The sequence below is a fragment of the Blennius ocellaris genome (genome assembly GCF_963422515.1).
Source record: "Blennius ocellaris genome assembly, chromosome: 14".
NCBI classification, from domain to species: domain Eukaryota; kingdom Metazoa; phylum Chordata; class Actinopteri; order Blenniiformes; family Blenniidae; genus Blennius; species Blennius ocellaris.
The window spans coordinates 10,042,323-10,061,827 of record NC_137663.1 but is presented as its reverse complement, the minus strand read 5'-3'; the positions used below and the strand labels follow the sequence as shown (position 1 = coordinate 10,061,827).

Sequence of the window (19,505 nt, the reverse complement as noted above, 5' to 3'; positions counted from 1 at the left end):
TAGTATACCGATGCTTTTCTAGACTAATAAAGTACATATCACTTTAACAAGAATGTACAAAACTATATATTATGTCTCTACTTGTCCAGGCTTTTATTCTTATGTCATCATTTCTGATAAATATGATCCCGATTTCAATTAAAAGAAAACAAATGCTGAAATAACAATAAAATAAACAGAAGAACTGTATGGACTACAATAAGAAGCTTTATTTTTCTATTTCTCTTTTGTTTTATCCAGAAGTCACCCCACCCACACACACACACACACACGCACATTTGTCCAGACATACACTCGAGAGATAATTGAAAGAACATATCGAAACGTGGCACCCATAGAGACGGAGTATTTTCTGTTTTGCTGGTTGTTTTTGTTGTGTGTGGAGGTTTAGCGTTAACTCTCAGCACTCAACTCCTTGTTACCTGAAATCTGACCCATATTTACCCTTTAATCCAGAGGTTATGCTTGTGACAGAGAGGGAAACAATGCAACACTAAAGGAACAAAGAGCTCACGTTTCAGCCCGAGATTGAAAAGAGACGACAACATGAGGGTAATCCCTTTGGTCAGAGTTGCTGACAGGGGAGAACCCTTTAAAATGGCCCCTCTCTCCTGTCCCGTCCTGTCCCATCCCCGGCCTCGTGCTCTCTGTTCGTCCCCCCCCCGGCTTCTGCCTGCCTTTCTCCACACTCACCGGCTGGACGGTTACTATGCCCGTAAAGACACCTGCTCTCAGAAACGCGTGCAGCACCTGACCAACCTCACTGACTCTCCAACCGATCGCCACGTTCTCTTGGTCCTTCGTCCAGGCAGAAGCACGCTCGGAAAAGGTCAGTGGATTTAGTTGTGGCTCCCTGATGGGGAAACGTCCAGTCGGGCTTGGGTGATGCTGCTCTCGGTTTGTCTGGTGTAAATTTGTGATCTGTGGCAAGTCATGGTTTTACCCAGTGGAGGTAGGGGTGGGGGGTGTCTATTTTTCATAGTACCGAGAACAATAACGGCCTCACAATCACGTCATTATCGATGGTGAACAGACGGTTTCCTGATTCTGTGGCCAGTTTCTTTGTTTTAGGATTTTTTTTTTTTTTTAATTTAGTGAAATCCAAGTTTTAAAATATATTTCTTTCATATTGGTGAATATGGGTCTATTGTTTGTTTGTTTTTAAAGATTGAATATTATCTGTGAATTGTCAATGAATGAATGAATAAATTAATTACTAAACATGTGTCTGTGTTCATGAGGCATAATAACTTATTCATCTAAATCATGTAAATACCTCAATAACTCAGTGTTTTACAATGAAGTCTTTAGCATAATCAACAAACTGTGACTTTAACAGTGTCTAACACGAGCTTCTTGAAGTATTTGCTGCCTAAACAAATCCTGTCTTTGCTTCTCAAAGTTATAATGTGTTGTGTTATTTGGTCTTTTTTTTTTTTTAAACTGAGTTTTTTTTTAAAGGTGTCAAACAACCTATAGCAACTTGAAATGTTGGTTCTCCTGTCAGAAATTCTCCATCCACCCACTGCGGATCCATCGCGGGAGCAGAGAAACAACCGAGCAGTTCCATCATGATTGAAAGTGACAGAGAGCTGTCGGCCATGGTGCAGGAGCTGTGGGACAATGACGTCAACAGACTCAAACCAGGAAAAGACTACAGGATTTCTCTCCAGGTGAACCACACACACACACACACACACACACACACACACACACACACACACACACACACACACACACACACACACACACACACACACACACACACACACACACACACACACACACACACACACACACGAACGTAAAGCCACTCCTGTTCTTCATCATCCTTTGACACATTGTATTAAGGTCATCATATCTGTACTTTGAAGCCGATCTTTAAACACCTTTGAAGAAAGTGAGAAACATTTTCATTTCAGGGGGAAAAAGACTGAATGAAATGTGTTTGAATCTATTTCCGCCAATGAAAACACATGAGAAATTTCCAAAGATTTTGAAGGCTTCTCTTTCTGATGCAGGGCAAAGCCGGAGACAACATGGCCATCAATGACAACAACGACGGAGCAGGGTATCCTCTCTTCACGTTTGTGGATGAAAACATATTCAAAAAGGAGACATTTTTAGGTAAGCCGTTCAGCCCAGCGTGGGCGTTGAGTGGCTTTGTCGTCGGACGCTGCAGCTCCATTGCTCAAGAAGCAGTCTGTTTCTGCCTCTTATACAACGGCAACCGTCGACATGACCTCGTCATGCACTCACTGGCACAGTTTCACCAGTTTGATACTATTTTACGTGTGTCGCCTCGCCGCCAAAGCAGGGCCTTGCCATCTCCTCTTAATCCCCTTATGACGAGCAGTGGCAGGTTGTGTAATCACAGAGCACCCAGAGTTCAGTGTGGTGGATCGGGGGGGAACGATGCTCCTCTATTAACACTACCTTGTCGTGCCAGTCGTCCTGTGCACGACGGCTGCCGAAACAGTCCGTTTTTGTCCTGTGATGTTCTGACTGACCTATGTTGTGTTCCATGTAAGAGCAAATAGCAGAGTCCACGGGGCTGCACAGCCGAGTTATATAATACAGTACATGGTATTTACTCAGGGTTCACTGTGCCATTGAAAAAAAAAGAAGAAGCAAGCTTCATATTTTTGATTACTTGGAGATAATAGTCTGTGTTAGAGTACTCTGAATAGCCATTTATCACGGGACAAAATCTGATTGCAATCATCTCCACATATCAGGAATTGAACATCCCCCTATATTACATAACATTGTGCCATGCAGAAAATCTCTCTTGTTGTCTGTGTCTGCTCCTGCAGCCTTTATCTCCCTGCTGGATAACTATGAGAGTGACACTGGTGAGCCGGAAATCGTAACTCCTGAAGAGGTGGCGGAGAACCACAAGTTCCTGGACTCCATCATTCAGACTCCCACCATGAAGGTACCTGAGGAGGCAGGAGGAGAAACATAAAGCTTTGTCCTTTTTCCACAAATGGACTCATGATAAACACTTAAACCGCTGCCGTCCGTCCCGGCCTGTTGGGCTGCAGCCCGACATGTTTTTGACGCCTTTCTGCTCCTTTCAGATCCTTTCAGATCATTAACTTTAATGGAAGCAAGGAGACCAATCAAAAATACTAAAACGCAGGTATTCTGTCATTCAATAAAAAAAACCCCAAACCATTGCAACAACTGCAGTTCAAGAATTTAGATCGAAAACGTGATTTACCACAGGTTTCAAAAGTAATGGTTCCAGACAATAAAATTGTTTTAAAAGGTATACAATACATTGCCAAAATTTGTTTATTTGATTTTGAATAAGTGCAGCTCATCTTAGGAACATTACCATGGACGTCAACCAAAGTAGAGTATGAAGTATAATTGGGGCCACACGAGGGCGCTAGATAAAAGGTTAATTAAAAATCTGTCTGGGAATTCAGATGTGGTAAAAACCTTGATTTTTAGTTACTGATTGGGTTCAAATTGAAGACATAATGAGTAACAAGGATAAAAGAAGATAATTGAAGGTGGCCCACCCGGGCGTTGTGTAAGCTCATCAGTATGAACGTCTAATGCCAATACATTCCGTGTGTTTAGATAGCCCACAAATATCTGGTAGAGAAGCACCTTTCCCCGGCGGACAAGACGGCATTCAAGGAACAGCTGTACAGGATCTGGTTTGAACTTTATGCCAGAAGAGGATCCAGCAGGTGAGTTCCAACAGCCTCGAATAGAACTCCACCACATGAATCTCAAAAATGCAGAGATTTACTATTTCACTATGAGAAACTTTCTATTCAGTGGTTTCAGGTTTTAAAGTTCTACATGTGTTAGAATTAAAAGACTAATGATTTTAATTTTTTTTTGGTATGAGAATGATATAACATTGATTATGTAAGACTAAATCCTTTCATCAAAGGAGCTGGACTCAGCATTGCAGCCCATTGACAAAAGTATTTTGTGGATATCATGTTGCATTTTCCATCCCCTTCAAGGCCAGACTCATCAGGGTTCGAACACGTATTTGTCGGAGAGACCAGAGGAGGCCGGACTGTCATTGGCTTCCACAACTGGATCCAGCTGTACCTACAGGAGAAGCTGGGACACATCGATTACAAAGGCTACAGCGTCAATGCACATTCCCCTCAGGTATGATTGTGATTCAACCGAAATGAACCAAAGGGGTACAAGAATACATTTCCACCATCGATGTGAAATGTCTGATGTTATGCACTGAAAGTACCCACCCTTATTTTCTATATATACTACCTGTGGGTTTTTTGTTTGTTGTTGTTGTTTAAGTTATATTAGCGTCTGTTTCTGGTGGCTTCAAGCTTGTTTCTATGAGGAGACAATAAAATCAACCTTTGACCTTTGTGGATCCGTGTGGAGAATAGATTTCTCATCTTTCTCGCTTGCGATGCGTTTACCCGACCAACTCACAACCGTACGCATGCCTTTCTCTTGCATACCCGTGTAGAAAGTGACGTCCTGCCGTGACCAAGCTCGGGCTTGTTCATCATCTCTCTGTCTTCTATGTTCTTGGCTTGAGCAAATAATACTTGTGACTCAGAACTGCTTATGCTAACCCAATCTTACTTTAAGTTTAGTTTAAGGCCTGTGAAGTCTTTCTGTTGTTCTGTACTATTACTAAGTAATGAATTCTGTCTTGATATTATTTTGTATTCTATTCTATGTTTGTTGTCATACTAAGCACATGTTATGAGCTGCTTTTGTCAAACAACCTGACCTTTTTTCTTCTTCTTTTCTTACCATAGCCTGATGAGAACAAGCACATCCTGGCACTACAGTTCAGCTGGAAGAACGGTATTAAGCCCAAGGGCAGCATCTTCATCGGTGTCAGTCCCGAGTTTGAGTTTGCCCTCTACACCCTCTGTTTCCTCACTTCGCCCAACGAGCGCGTCAAGGTCCAGTTCAGTTTTTATGACGTGGAGATTGTCTGCCACCACTACAACCAAAAGCACATAGGCACCACCTACCCTGTGCTCCTTAAGTACCGGAAACCTTAAAGAAATCATGTAAAGCTTTACAGCACTTGAGCTCACATATAAAGTGTCACGGGTATTGTTGATGTCTTTTTATTTTAGATAAAGATACAATAAAACCTTTCAAGACCCAAATCAGTGTTTGTGTTCATTTGTGTGTTTTTTGAGTATATGTGAATGATTATTTCAAAGAAAAGCAAGACGATTGCAGCCACATATACAGTATTTAAAGATTGGATGCATGTTCTGTAAGTTCAAAAGAATAAAAAAAAAAAAAAAAGATTGATGGCCTTTACGGTGGTGAAGGTTCAATAGAGCATTGATCAGACATGGGTGCCTAAAAATACCAGGATCCACAAATTGCAAGAAGGATCAAGGATCATAAAAATATGTCAAGCAGAAAAGCGACAGGTTTGCATGCATTGTGGACAAAAGCTAAGTTTCCTTCGGGTACTCCGGTGTTCCTCACAGTCCAAATGAGCACGCCCCTTGGCTCCTCGGGACACACTTTTAGAAGAGATTATTAATGTCAATGTGGTTCGCCTGACTAAATAAGGGCCGAATAAACTAAAAAAGTATTACTTGTTTGATCCTTTCAATTCTGCTTTTTGTATAATAGAATAGCCTTTATTATCATAAGCTGCTCCTCTCACAGAGTGCAATGTGGAAATAGTTTTGCAGTTGTTTCTCTGATGCAGAATATGTTTGAATCAATGAATATGTGATTTAAGGGTAGTTTTACCTCTGGCAACCCCCCAAAGGTGTGTGCTGTCTTCAGAAATGAAACTGGCTTTCTTTTCCATTCTGTTCCATTTATTTTTGAAATCCTGACCGGAAGCGTGGTGTTGGTGCAGCGTGGTGTTGGTGCTGCCAGCTGAGTCCTCGCACTTTATTTCGAAACACCAAACGGAAGCGTAGTCTCGGTGCTGACAGCTGAAAGCTTCACAGACAGAGAGGAGTAGCTTTCCATTGTGGCGAGCATTGAGTTTACAGTTTTACTGTTATATAATTCGGTCTTCGCTCGGTGTCGCGGCGGCGTGTTCCTCCTCAGGTGTCGACAAGCAGCCGTTAAAAGCCGGAATGGCCGAGCCGAGCGCGAGATATCAGCAGGTAGGAGGAAACTCCGCGTTAACGTGTTTAATGCTCGTCGACTGTTGACGTTTCAAGGCTCTCTGACTAGCGTCGGCTTTTCCGTTTTAAGACAAACAAACACCACTCGGACAGATATATGGCTGTGATAATTTGAATACTGTGATTTCTCTAAGGCAAGGGGTGCGTTAATACAGCTAATTGGCTCATGTATCCGCCGAGCAGAGCCTTAATAACGTGTTAGCTCCAGAGTTAGCCTAAGCGCTAATCATTGCCAAACATGACTTCTTCTTCTTCTTCGTCTTCTTCTTCTTCTCCCCTTTGTTCTTCTTCTTCGGTCTTTGATTTGTGATTGTTGTATGATAACTAATACGGGGGTCAGTGAGCAGATAAATAACCATGCGTGCCTCCTCATATGTTGGCAGGAGACGTGCAGCAGTGGGTGTGTTCAGTAGCTGGATGATGGCAGGCTAAATCCTCCCCGCTGACCCGCTTAGCTGGATGTTATTAGGACAGACAGTTCTTGTTGGAAGTCTAACCCCGAACAGTTAATGCACACATTGGCCTGCTGGAGAAAAAAACCCAACCCAAAACAAAACCACAAAGCCTGTACAAATACGAAATGTTCGGTTTTCTACAGCTGCTGGGACAATACGTGCTTTCTGTGAATAACAACAGGATGACGTGTTTGGTGCTTCTTAATTCACTGTATATCAGATACATTTGACCAACAACTTAACATGAGATTAGACTCTTATGGCTGGCTCATATCTCAATAAAGTTAGGACAAGGCCATGAACCTCACACCTATAACAATAGTCTGTATACATCTGGGGAATTCACCTAGAATAGACTACACTGTATTAATATTGTTCCTGATACAGCAAGACTTGTCCTGTCGTATGAATATAAATCAAACTTTGTGGTTTGACTGCTTGGTATTGAAGGATTTTTTTTAAAAGTCCTTTTAGTTGATGTCCTCTCAGGGCATCCAGGTGATGTCCAGTAGCAGGTCCTTGAAGATATCTTGAACAGTTTCTTTTGCTGTAGCTCAGTTACAGTGGTCTGTTTATGGTGTGAGTTGCTGCAGGCCTCTCCTTCATTTCTTCCTGTTGGAAAATCACACAGTGTAACAGGTGATTATTATTAATGTCATCCAAACTGTTCGATCAATTGAGAACAATGCTCTTCTATTTATGTGTTTTAGCTTTATCTGGCTGTAACATAAAACGCCTTTCCTGAAAGACGCAAGGACTGGATGGAAGCAGATATTTTTCTGAGTCCTATATATATATATATATATTTTAGCATTAAAATTGAGCATTTCCGGATGTGTAAGCCTCCTGGCTCGCAGGGCTCTATACCTGTGCAGTGTGCAACGATATTCAGTTCAGCTAAAAGATACAAGTGGGTTTTTTCTTGCATATAACCATGAGGTGGTTTATCTCCATCCCACAGCTTCCCAATGAGGAAGATCCAGAAGAGAGTCCACAGATGGCTGCCGATGCTCCTCCACCATACAGCAGCATCACAGCGGACAATTCTGGTGACTTATCCGCCTGTTTCTTTGGTGCTGGGGTCATCAGTTGTGATGACACTTTGGGGAATCCTGTTTTTTCTACATTGTGAGGCTTGGAGAGATTCTGCTGCTTTTCTGAAAGTGAATTACAACCAGTTGTACGCGTCTTCAAGACTGCAGTTGCAACCTCAGTTGTTTAAATAAACGATTTGATGAACGCAGCATAAAGGGTTTGGACTGGGGGAAAAATGTGTTCATACTGTGTTTTAATCTTATCATTGTTTTCACTCTTGTAAGCACTGAGATTCAAACGTACCAGACAAAGCATGTGGAATGTCCCTTTTTACTCGCTGAGCCCTTCACAGGTTTCTGTCAATATTTGACAACGTTTCCACAATATTCTGTCATTGTTTCTCTACTGCAAACGCCAAAGTCATGCACTCCCTCCCCATCTGTTTTTCACTCTCAAGTGACGCCTCATGTCAGTGGAACATCATCAGTTTGTGTCTGAAACTGACTTTTTTTTTCCTTCTTCCTCTTTAGCTTACTTTGACTACAAGGAAGACGGGGTTTTCCCGAAGCCTCCATCCTACAATGTGGCAACAACGCTGCCTTCATATGATGAAGCAGAACGAACCAAGGCTGAGAGCGCCGTTCCCCTGGTTACCGGAAGAGTGAGTGTCTCACTTTTTCTTAGCCTGTGGTCGCATTCATTCCACCACGTATTGTACTGGCAGACGCTGCAGCATCTGCTCAGATAGTTTCTGGGTTACCTGCAGGGACGGAAGTATTAAGCTGCTTACTGTGACGATATTTAGATTTTTTTAGTGCTTCTCTGTATTTCTGACTGGAATCATTATTACTTGTATCAATTAATAGATTCCCCCCACAGTGTTATCACAAGTGCTCTTTCTAGATTACTCACGGTAAACAGGCCTTTTCTGCTTTATACTTCTGTGCGGCACCGGGGTTGTGTTCCTCCAAATATTAGCTCTTCCATGTCCATGTTGTCAAATTTGCTGATTGTCAGTCTGAAATTGTAAAAAATGACAGTTTTATGGAGAAAAACAGTTTTTATGCTTTGCTTAGGCTATTGTGCTGTTTATGTTTCTAAGCGGTGTTACATTAACGTAACAGGATAACCATAAAAGGCTCAGAATAATGTCTCAACTCTTCTCTCTCTTCATTTTCTGCTCAACATTTGAGTTTATATTTACTATTTTGACTTCACACTGAGCACTAAATAACTCCCCACCTTGCATTTTTTCCTTTATTGTGATCCACTTATAGAAATTGGCGGTAATTGAACATTTAATGACAAGGCTTGCTCAGGGAATCCTTTGTTTTCTAGCCTTTCCTTTCACCGGGGTGGGGCTGTCGCCTCATTCACAAAAGGCTTGCGTGATTCACCTTTTCCAGAGCGCCAGTTCACCTGGGGGCAAACAATGCATGTTAAATAACACCCGGCATCAGCAGGAATTGAAATATCTTTGGCATCCTGAGCCTTTACTGGAAAAAAAAAAGTATCCATGGAGAAAAAACCCAAAATGAAAGACTGCTCCCGTAGGACTTCTCGTGCTCACAGTGTTGCATTACTCCCGACTGCATGTGGGGCCTCCCGGTTTGATTGCTGCTGTTGTGTTTCTCTGCCACACTTTGCCTCGCGCTCAGCAGCCGCCTCAGCACAGGGAACGCCTGGAGACTTTTGACGATGTAATTCGCAGTTCACTGGAGGTAAAGTGGAGGACTGGGGGCGGGGTGTGTATGATGGTTCCTAGTTTTTTTTTGGCGTGTGAAAACGCAATTGTGCTCAGAGTGTGTATGTATTCAGTATCCCACCCGCCCGCCTTGTACGTCTGTGCATTGAGCCTCGACGGCCGATCTTTAGCTGAAACCTGTGCAGGATGTTGTGGTGCTGCTGATGTCGTGCTTCGTGTCTGACAGGCCAGATCTATGCGTAAAGTCAAAGTGATGTAATTAAACAGGCTTGCTGTGTTGTGATGTTTCCATTTGTCTGTTTTTTTGTTGTTGTTTTTTTTTTTTTTCATATTTGCTGTCTGTCAGCAGCAGTGTTTGGTCTCCACCAGCAGGCGCTCACCCAAGCTTAAAGATACAACCCGTTTAGCCACGACGTGGAACTCGGATGTTCAGTCCAACGTCCGTGCGAATTGTTGAAAATTGAACAAACGTCGCCTAAAGAGTTCGACTTGTGGCTGGAAAGAAGTTGTATGAGCTATGGGATGCTCTGCTGCTGCCATCTGAATGATTGCTGGACTAAAACAGTCTTTCTCTCGATTGTTCTCTCACAGGACGAAGACTTTGTGACCAGAGATGACTTTGAAGATGCCGACCAGCTGAGGATAGGGAACGATGGCATCTTCATGCTCACGTTCTTCAGTCAGTTGCCTAAACCTTTGTCTGTTTTCATCTTTCCATGTCTTGTGTGGCGTCTCCAAAGATACTTAAGATACTTCACTTCAAAAGTTTCGAAACACCTTCAGCTCATGCTTCCTTCTCTTTTTTTCCCCCCTCCTCCTGTCTGTGTCCAGTGGCATTCCTGTTCAACTGGATTGGATTTTTCCTGTCTTTCTGCCTGACCACCTCAGCGGCCGGGCGCTACGGGGCCATCTCTGGCTTTGGCCTGTCTCTCATCAAATGGATCCTCATAGTCCGGGTAGGAGCCTCAAGCCGAGATGACACAGCATACAAACACACATAAAAAAAAGTGCTTTCGAAGTACTCAAAAACGAAGCAAAAGCACCAAACGCAGCCGCGGTATTTTAATGTCGCCTCTGTAGTGGTCGGTTTGTCGGTGCTGAACTATTTCCTCATGGGCTTCTGAAGAACTGTGCCACTTTCTTCATTCACTTCTTAAAGTGCAGCGATCCTTTGAGTGAAACCAGTGTTGACAGTATTTATTCTAACCAGTCATTTTTGCTGGGTTTCCAGTTCTCCACATACTTCCCTGGCTACTTTGACGGACAGTACTGGCTGTGGTGGGTGTTCCTGGTGCTGGGTAAGTAGCGGACCTCTGAATCCGATTGAGTCGCAGTTTAGTCCAGATTGTGAGTCAAGGTTACCAGAGTTCAGTTGCATCAGTGTTGAAATTTGTCACGTTATGTTCAACAAGATAAGTTAAGTCACACTCTGTGCTCTTCTTTCGTCACTTACGTTTGGCTTCTCTCCTGCCCAAAGTGACCAGTGTGACTTTTTCCACCAACGTGTTGTTTATATTTTACCAATTATTCAGCAATTCTATGCAAAGCACTTTCTGCCTCTGGTTTGGAAATGGGACTTGCAGTATGTCAAACAGAGCTGCAGATCATGAAAGAAATGATCACAAATAGTCACATTGGACAATTTTCTTATTTTAAAAAAAACAACAAAAAAACGTTGCCCTCCAGGCATGTCGTTAAGCTTCGCAATGAAAAAGTACTAAAAGAAATTCAGAGTGAAGAAAGAAAAGATGAATGTGTGTGTGTTTTTTTTTTTAACGTGCCACTGTGGTCACATATTCAACACCACTATGTTAAAATCACACGTTCAATACCTTTTCTGGATGGAAGTGGTGAGACACCATTGCTACAGGAACTACAGTTTTAAACAAAATACCAGAACATCAACCCGGCCTTTTGTTTTTAAATGTTTTTTTTTTTACATTTTCAGGTGAACAGAAAACACGGCAACTCCAGAATAACTCAAAAGTGGCATTATATACCTTCATCAAGTTATCAGCTCAAAATACATACATCCTAGTATAAACAAATGAGGGAGTTGCATATAAAAAGACATTACGCTGACTTTGGGAATCTTTGTGAGAGAATTGAAGATATTGTGGATCCGACATGTTGTAAACATCGACCCCAGACCCAAACCAAGTGAGAAGTAAAACATTTTTTAAAACCTCAATGGGAGATTTGTCACTTAAAGATTCGCCATGGTAACTTAGTACCTCCAGAGGGCATGGCGGTGTCTTTGAGTTAATTAGTGCCGTCTCTGTCACACCGGTGACACATTTGAACTCTTTACGCTTGTTTGAATCAAGGCAACGCGACTGCCAGCTTCAGCATCGGAGAAGCAAAAAAATTAAAGCTGGCGTTCCACTTTAATTTCTTGTCTGTTGGCTCTGACCACATGGAGGGAAAGAAAAAAAACCAAAAAACGCTTCAGTTCTCTCACAAAATCACATCAAGAAATGTCTCGTCTCCATGAAACCATTGAAGATGCTGCAATGTCTGTACTGGGCCTGCGGTGGCGCTGTAACGCTGCCGAACTGAGACATGTTCAGCTCTCATAATGATATTTGGCCGATTGGTGTCAAAGCTCATTTGTTCATATTTGAGAAATGACTAAGGCTTTGAACGGCATCAAAGACACAATATTTACCAGCTTTGTTCATCATTGCCAATTGTTTCTTTGTCTCCTCTTCAGGCTTTTTGCTTTTCCTTCGGGGATTCATCAACTACGCCAGAATCCGGAAGATGGCCGACACCTTCTCCACCCTGCCTCGCACCCGAGTCCTCTTCATTTACTGAGCCCGCAAAGTTTCCTCCATGGTGTTTTCATTTTTTTTTTTTTTTTTTTCTGGAAACATCATGTCTGACGTTATCCAAAGGGAGAAACGGAGAGTTTGGACAGTACAGCATCTTTTGTCCCCTCTTGGTGTAAAAACAGTGATTGCTGAGAAATGTGTAGAACCCTTCAGTTGTTCGTGGTGAACTGTCAAGTGCTATCTGCATTTCCGAAGTGTGTAATGTATAAATGAATGCCTTATTTTACTATGTTACTGTGGGTAGCAGCAGCATGCACTGTTCTCCTGTTTAGCCACAGGGGGGCAGTCTTGTATCATTTTCTTCATAAGTCTTCTGCGAGAGAAACTCTTTTTCATAGAAAAATTCATTTGTCAGCCCTCTGGACTGGTAATTCTGAGCTAATGGGATTATTTAGAGAACTTGGATGATACACCTCACCTAAGAATTTAGTGTGCTTTTAATCTCTTTCAACAATGTTTTTATTACTGTATACAAATCAGGGAATATGAGACTATAAAGGGAACATTATCAACATTACGGGGCTAAAAAGGTTGTGGAAGACTTGTTTTAAAGATCACAAGCTATTTACCACTCACCCCCAAAAAAGTATTTCATGTGTTTATGGGTTGTCCATACACTCGCTTGCAATTAGGAATGTTGTTTCCCTTTGTGCTATATTTGTATATCAGCAGAAAAGGTAAAGTTGCAGAGGCGTTCGGAAGTAGTTTTATGAGGGCAAGTCAATAGTCACTGGATTTCGACGTGCAGTTCATCACGTTTAGTGAAGTAAATAATGCTATTATCATGATCATCTGGCACCCTGTCGGCGTTTTCAGTTGGGGAAAAAAAAATATACTGCCATGCGAGATGTGATTGGGAAACCTGCCATGGGAATGCAGGAAACCTTTTTTTCTTCTTGGTGTATTAATAAAATATTAAAAGAATCTCTTTTTTTTTTAGTTCACCCTCACTTAAGACAGAGTGGAATGATTATTTTTCTTGCTCACGTTCTAGTAAAAATGTTGCAATCTGCCAGTTTTAACTGTTGAGGTCAGCCAGAATTCAAGCCCTACACCAACACTTTAACGACTGGACTGAGTGGCTGGAGTTTTGTTCTTCCGATTTTATGGTTTTATGTTTGTTAAAAAATATGCAACAAGTATTTCTGCCCCCTTTTCTCATAGCTTTTTGTTTTCCACCGTACGCGCTGAGAGGCTCATGTTACTCATGTGAGCTTATCTGTGATTGGACGATCATACATTGTTATGTGACATCAGATTCACAACAGAATTCCTGGGGAAGGGGGGATGTGGGGGGCTGTAATGACTATATGTGCTCCGTCCCTCTGCCTTTTGGTAGTCCTTGAAATTTCTACATGTCAAACAATGCACGACTTATGGCTCTGAGAAATATACGTGCCATATCCTGCCAGTGGCGACGGGATAGGAGGGAAATTCCTTCTACTTGGAGTAAGAAGTTATGATAAAGACGAAGCGAAGTATGTTGATCAACGCTTCCTGTGACAGGATAAGATGGCTTCGTGTTTAGTTTTACTGACACTTTACTGACTGACTCGGGAATAATTCGTTGTACAAACTCGACACAGCTCGTCTGACAAGTACAGCCAGCGTTTGGTTTGAACTGAGGTCAATGAAGCTGGTGGGAAACCTGCACAATTCCTTTATTGTGTATATTCTGCTGCCTAGATAGAGGTCCCTTCAAATTGACTTTAACTTGTGGAGCTATGTCAGGTTTTCTTCCACAGTGGGAACAAAACAAAACAAAAACCTGCCTTTTGGGGTAACTGGTGACTTTAACGTTAGAATATGAGTGTGTGTTTTATCTCTTTGTTTGCCCTGTAATGGACAGGGTGTGCTCTGGCTTCATCCTCAGCTAACCCCAAGTTAGAAAAAGAGGTAGAGAAGGTGGATGCGTACGTCTTTGTATGTTAAGAACATTTGGTGCCTTTTAACAAAGCATGAGTCACAAACTGGTGAAGCCTAAACATATTTTGAGACGTGACCAAATCCAGTTTTAAGATGCTTCGTATCTCGGCGAATATGAATAAACATATCTTTAACAATTTAACCACATATTACTGTTTCCAGAGGAAATCACACAGACCATTCAAATCATTTCACTTTCCATTGGTTTTTTTATTGAGTTATTTTTCTCTAAATATATTTATGTGGGGCAGAATATTAGAAGGTTGTACATCCTAGTAATGGAGGGGAGTGCCATTGCTGGATTCATTTGCATGCAAACACTGAGGCTTGTCTGACTGATTTTTAAATAGAACTAATTATGTGTCATGTCTGGTTTAAAAATAGAAAGTCTGTTATAGAATTAGCCCACATTTGGTTTGAATTCAACTCCAGCCCGATTATCTCAATGGAATTACACGGAAAATGTGCCCTTTTATCTTTTGAGAGAGGCTTCAGGAAGGTTGAAGCTGTGTTTACCACCATGTTCTGTCACCGACATGAATCCTTCCTTTAGCTGTGCTAAATTTAACACATGAAACGTGTGTGTGTGTGTGTGTGTGCAGGAATTGAGATGATTTACTGGGGGCAGCTAATTATACATGTCAGCAGTGTTTTTCCTTGCAGTTGAACAGGAAGCGAAGGTCACCCCACCTGGAAGACGTGTCGCACCGAGCGAGACGGTCTCCAGTTTCACTGGAAACTTTCAGTGTCACGCAGTGTCACATCATCTCTCAGGCCCCCCCCCCCCCACCCACCACCACCACCACCCCCCACGACATGCTTGTGGGCCTGCACTGGGACTCAGCTGACACCACATTCAGTTCCCCCTCCACAAGACTCATTTGGAAAATGACACTATAAATGTACTTACCAACCCAACTCTTTATTCAATGGCCTTAAGAGTAGAATGCAGAAGTAAAGCAGATTTTCATATAGTTTAAAAGTTACTCAAAGTGTGCTCAGCATCAACTCTAAACTCAAGCTACTTGGTCAACTGTGATCAAATGATTGGAGATCTGATGACAGGATCTTTGTTTACAGCATGCTATTAAATACAAGCAGGCTTTTTTTTTTTTTTTTTTTTTAAACAAACTATAAATCCACCCTGTTGTTTACTCCGGAGTTTGCTGCACCACTTTTGAAAATCGGATTTCCTGAAGTAATTTCTTCTTTTGCAGTGTGCACTTTGTTAAAATAGAACCAGCTGTCGCTCAGAAGTTGCAGATGTTCCGTGGCTCTGCGCTGAAGATGTGAACCTATAAGCTTTGGAAAATCAGCGCCTGAGTATTTTAAGAAACGCATTTGCTTGGGTTTAACTTGGCACGAGGAGACGGTTGTCCAGAAAGGCCATGGACTAAGACTGACAACTCTGGTTGAACAAACGGATGCAAATAGTTTAACTTTGGACAAGTGTTACAACTGTAACTCCTACCCGAGCACACAAACAACCAACTTCCCCATCAGACACATCTTGTACAGATTGAGCTTCAGTCCCACTGCAACGTCACTCCTCCGCTGCTCCGGCAGGGTCACCCGGTGTAGGTGTTCTTGTTATCCAGATGTCATTCATAAAATAACTCCATTGTGCCAAGACCTGTCTGTGTCTTGTCAGCTGCCCGCGATTTACAGAGGCGGAAGTATTTCTCCCAAGTAATTGATGGGAATTATGTGTGCTAGCCAAGTGCCTGCACTGCTTGCATGTTTTAGCTATCAAAAGATAAGAGGACTCTCCATGATTTACAGAGAGTGTAGGAGTGAGCCATCTATTCCAAAGAAAAGACATGCTTTACTCTTCTGGCTTCTGTTAGGTGGACCTTTTGTGCAAATACAATCTATGTTTTTTCCCCCCCCTCTCTATAAAGCCGGTTCTCTGATATGATGCAGAGGTAAATATTTTTAAGCAGTTGTAGCTTATCAGCACATATTGTGGTCAGAGTTTGCATTGGTATTTGTTTTACGTCATTAGCTCCACTTTGCATGAAGACTAGAAGAAGGGCAACCATTTACTAATAAACTGTATCTGGTTGGTTCTGCACAAGAACAATAGAATTTCACAGTTTTAATTGGGGTTCAACATTTGGGACCATTTTCTAGCTGTGACCGGTTGCCAGGACAACAGCAGAGACTCCAGGAATTTACTGGTTGTAGCCAAGAAACTGATTGATCTATAGCCTGTTGTAAAATTGTGATTTGTTGGTCCCCCCCCCCCCCCCCCCCCCACCCTTTGGTTTTTGTACAGATTACACAACAGAGATACAATGCGTTAATTAGTGAGCTTCAGGGGTGCTGGAGGGCGGTTGTTCAGATGGTGGGACAAAGCCAAGCAAGCATTTTTGTTGTTGTTTTTTTCTTTTCCTGTTTGCAGCCTTCACACTAAACAAAAGCTTACTGGCTTCCAACATGAACATGGATGTGGTAAAGAGCTTCCCATTTAACATTTGGGAAGTTACTACTGTTGGTTAATCTGCCACTGAAATTATCGGATGCATTTTATGGGATCATATTTTGCAGTTAAACCTCACTCCAGACCAATGTATACTCACTTTACATCTCTCCACCAAATTTACCAAAGCAGTTTCCATGTGTCAATCTTCTATGATCACGTGAAGGTAAAAATAATCCCTGCACATGGTAACATAAATTTAGAAACCTCAATTCTCTTGCTTTTTAAGAAGGCATGGCGGATACTGTGGGCATGGCTCAGTTTAATAGTTTTACCATGTATATCAAACACAGTCATTCATTGACATTCATGGTATTCTCCATCTATCTTCTAAACTGCTTTCTCCAATTCAAGGATTTGGAAAGGCTGGAGCCGATCCCAGATTTCTGTGAGTGAAAGCAGGGTACCGCCTGGACGGGTCAGTGCTACAGTGAGACAGACGGCCACACTCACAGTCACACCTGCAGGCAACCTGGAGTTAACAATTCAATTGAATGTGTTTTTGAATGGTTGGAAGGCTTCTTTGAAGACGTGGGGGAAAACATGTAAACTCCACACAGGAAGTCATGCTTTTGACATGAACAACGGATAGCCCCACTGAGAGGACCCCCTTGTTGTAAGAAAATAAAAAAAACAAGGCAGACTCAGTTGTCGCAAATAAAACAAAGGCCACATTCGCACAATAACAAACTTTCGTTGCATTTTGTCTGTTTACACGGCAACGGTAGTCGGAGCCACTGAAAACACGGCTTTTTGAAAATGGCTCCCTCCAAGGTGGAACTTTTTGACAATGCACCGACTTAGTCTCTATCTAAATGGGTGAAAATGCAACTTTCTGAAAGAGAACGCATTACCAATGTGGATATGCAGCACCTGCTTGTCGATCTAGTAAGAGTTTGGAGAGGGCACTGTTCAGCACAAACAAAGCCAATGAACTGTAATATTCGAAGATTTTACCATGACCACAGAAAAAGAAGACGATGATGAGGATCCCTGCTGCCAACAGAGCCTACCTATAAGTTGGATCACTGGTCCGATAATAGAGAATAATTTAGCTTTGTGCCGCCTGATGTTTGCCAGACTTATATTGAACTTGATATCAAAGAATTGACTTGAACGAGGAGAGAACAGATGTGCAAACGCTTAGTTTTTACTATGTTTTTCAACCCTCTTTTTATTTATTGAAGGTCATAATAACCTGCCAGAGAATTCCCATCACCTTGGACAGACTGCAGTCAGCCGGAGCCTCCCGCTGTCAGTCGGAGTTTCAGATGGGAGGTTCCCAGGATGTGGGGAGGATGTGGGTTGCATCCAAATGATATCTCTTCCTTTCTTTCTTTCTTTCTTTCTTTCTTTCTTTCTTTCTTTCTTTCTTTCTTTCTTTCTTTCTTGTTCATATTTTCTCTGTGTGTGTGTGTGTGTGTGTGTGTGTGTGTGTGTGTGTGTGTGTGTGTGTGTGTGTGTGTGTGCGTGTGTGTGTGTGTGTGTGTGTGTGTGCGCACGAGAGATTGGGGCAGGGGGAGGAGTGTTATCATTGAAGTGTGAGTCATCCTGACCCTCCCCTCCTCTCCCTCCACTTCATGTGGTTTTGTGTGTGTGTGTGTGTGTGTGTGTGTGTGTGTGTGTGTGTGTGTGTGTGTGTGTGTGTGTGTGTGTGTGTGTGTGTGTGTGTGTGTGTGTGTGTGCGTGTGCGAGGTGCGTTGATGTTGAATGGAGGTCTTCATGCTTCTGTAGCGGTAAATCTGGCCGTGTGTGCATTCACGATGTGTTATTACACATACGTGTGTGTCATGACGGGCGGTGTGAACATCCCTGCATACTGTGTTTGGTTTGCCTGCCTGTGCGATTGGTAAAGCCGTGGTGAGTCATCCACAGGCCAGCATTGCCTGTTACCATGGGTCACACACAGCAGGTACCCCACCTCTCTATGTACTTCTTTTCTTTTCTTTTCTTTCTTTCTTTAAAAAAAAAAAAAACCTTCTCCTCTTCTTCCTCCTCCTCCTCCATCTCCTCCTCTTCTTTTTCTTCTCTGACTCACAGATGACTCCCCACCACCACCAATGACATCACCACCCCCTCCCGAACACTTTGTTGTGGTGAATCATACTGTACGTTGAGATTCTCTCTGCTCCTCTCTTCCTCCAACAAGCAGGGTAAACCTAAATGTCACCCCCTCATTCATAAAATCAAGACTGCTGTCGCAAACGCTTTCGTCTGTGACGACTGTGAATGTAGGTTGGTTTGTGATGTCAGCCCCTTTTATCACACAGTGATGCAATCGGAAGACTACCATTGAGGAAAGATGTAATTTTCAAGCCAGACAGACGCAATGTTCCTTATAGACACATTTGAAATTACTTTGTTGTTATTTAACCTCCCTTCGCTGCTTATATCACCACAATAAATCCCCTCCATGTGTAGGACTTTGCATTCTCTTGTACAATCCGAATCACACAAGCTTATGTCAATACAATTCTTTTGTCTCTATGTAGACATGGAATCCTCTTTGGTGAATTCAGAGAAAAGTCAGATTTAAAATATATACTTTTTGCTTGAAAGTTAACCGTTATCTTACTTGAGTTCTGTATTATATTTTACAAAACTCTAAATTAGTAGTCGTAAGACAGTTTCCTCTTAATGATCAGTTTCTTTTATGTCAAGTCAACATAATGCAATGTGCTGTCTATTACTTTTCCATTTACCATTAATTGTAAGTGTATCATATCCAGATTTTTGCCCCTTTAGTGTATTCGTGCATTGACCCACTGGCAGTAGTGTGTGGTCATCACATTGTCTTCCTCCAGTTTTCGTGCCGGGTGGCTCATTTCTGTCTATAATATGAAAAATGACCCTTGTTTCTCACTTTACCGCTCACCTCCACGGACTGCTGACAAGCTGCAGATCTGCCTGAATGTCATAAAACATGCGTGTGTT

General features: G+C 42.3%; 2 protein-coding genes across 2 annotated transcripts; both read left to right on the top strand.

Annotated features, from left to right (window-relative positions):
* Positions 1 to 1,571: 1,571 nt before the first annotated feature.
* Positions 1,572 to 5,027, top strand: endou2 (endonuclease, polyU-specific 2; the record flags this gene model as incomplete). The annotated part of the gene is made up of 6 exons (XM_080508864.1): positions 1,572 to 1,673; positions 2,022 to 2,127; positions 2,817 to 2,938; positions 3,595 to 3,707; positions 3,993 to 4,146; positions 4,776 to 5,027. The coding sequence occupies 6 exons, from the start codon at positions 1,572 to 1,574 to the stop codon at positions 5,025 to 5,027; spliced, it is 849 nt and encodes a 282-aa protein (XP_080364990.1).
* A 921-nt stretch (positions 5,028 to 5,948) lies between these two features.
* ndfip1l (Nedd4 family interacting protein 1, like) lies at positions 5,949 to 13,071 on the top strand. The gene is made up of 7 exons (XM_080509545.1): positions 5,949 to 6,113; positions 7,551 to 7,638; positions 8,155 to 8,285; positions 9,921 to 10,008; positions 10,161 to 10,285; positions 10,561 to 10,627; positions 12,043 to 13,071. Exons 1-7 carry the CDS (start codon positions 6,084 to 6,086, stop codon positions 12,144 to 12,146), a joined length of 633 nt encoding a protein of 210 aa, XP_080365671.1. The 5' UTR covers positions 5,949 to 6,083; the 3' UTR covers positions 12,147 to 13,071.
* The last annotated feature ends 6,434 nt before the right edge of the window (positions 13,072 to 19,505 follow it).

What these genes read in the sequence shown, in the direction of transcription:
- ndfip1l (XM_080509545.1), top strand. Translation starts at nt 6,084, where the DNA reads ATGGCCGAGCCGAGCGCGAGATATCAGCAG. An exon ending in CTTCATGCTCACGTTCTTCA is followed by an intron (nt 10,009 to 10,160) that starts GTCAGTTGCCTA and finishes GTCTGTGTCCAG; the next exon opens with TGGCATTCCTGTTCAACTGG. An exon ending in GTGGGTGTTCCTGGTGCTGG is followed by an intron (nt 10,628 to 12,042) that starts GTAAGTAGCGGA and finishes TCTCCTCTTCAG; the next exon opens with GCTTTTTGCTTTTCCTTCGG.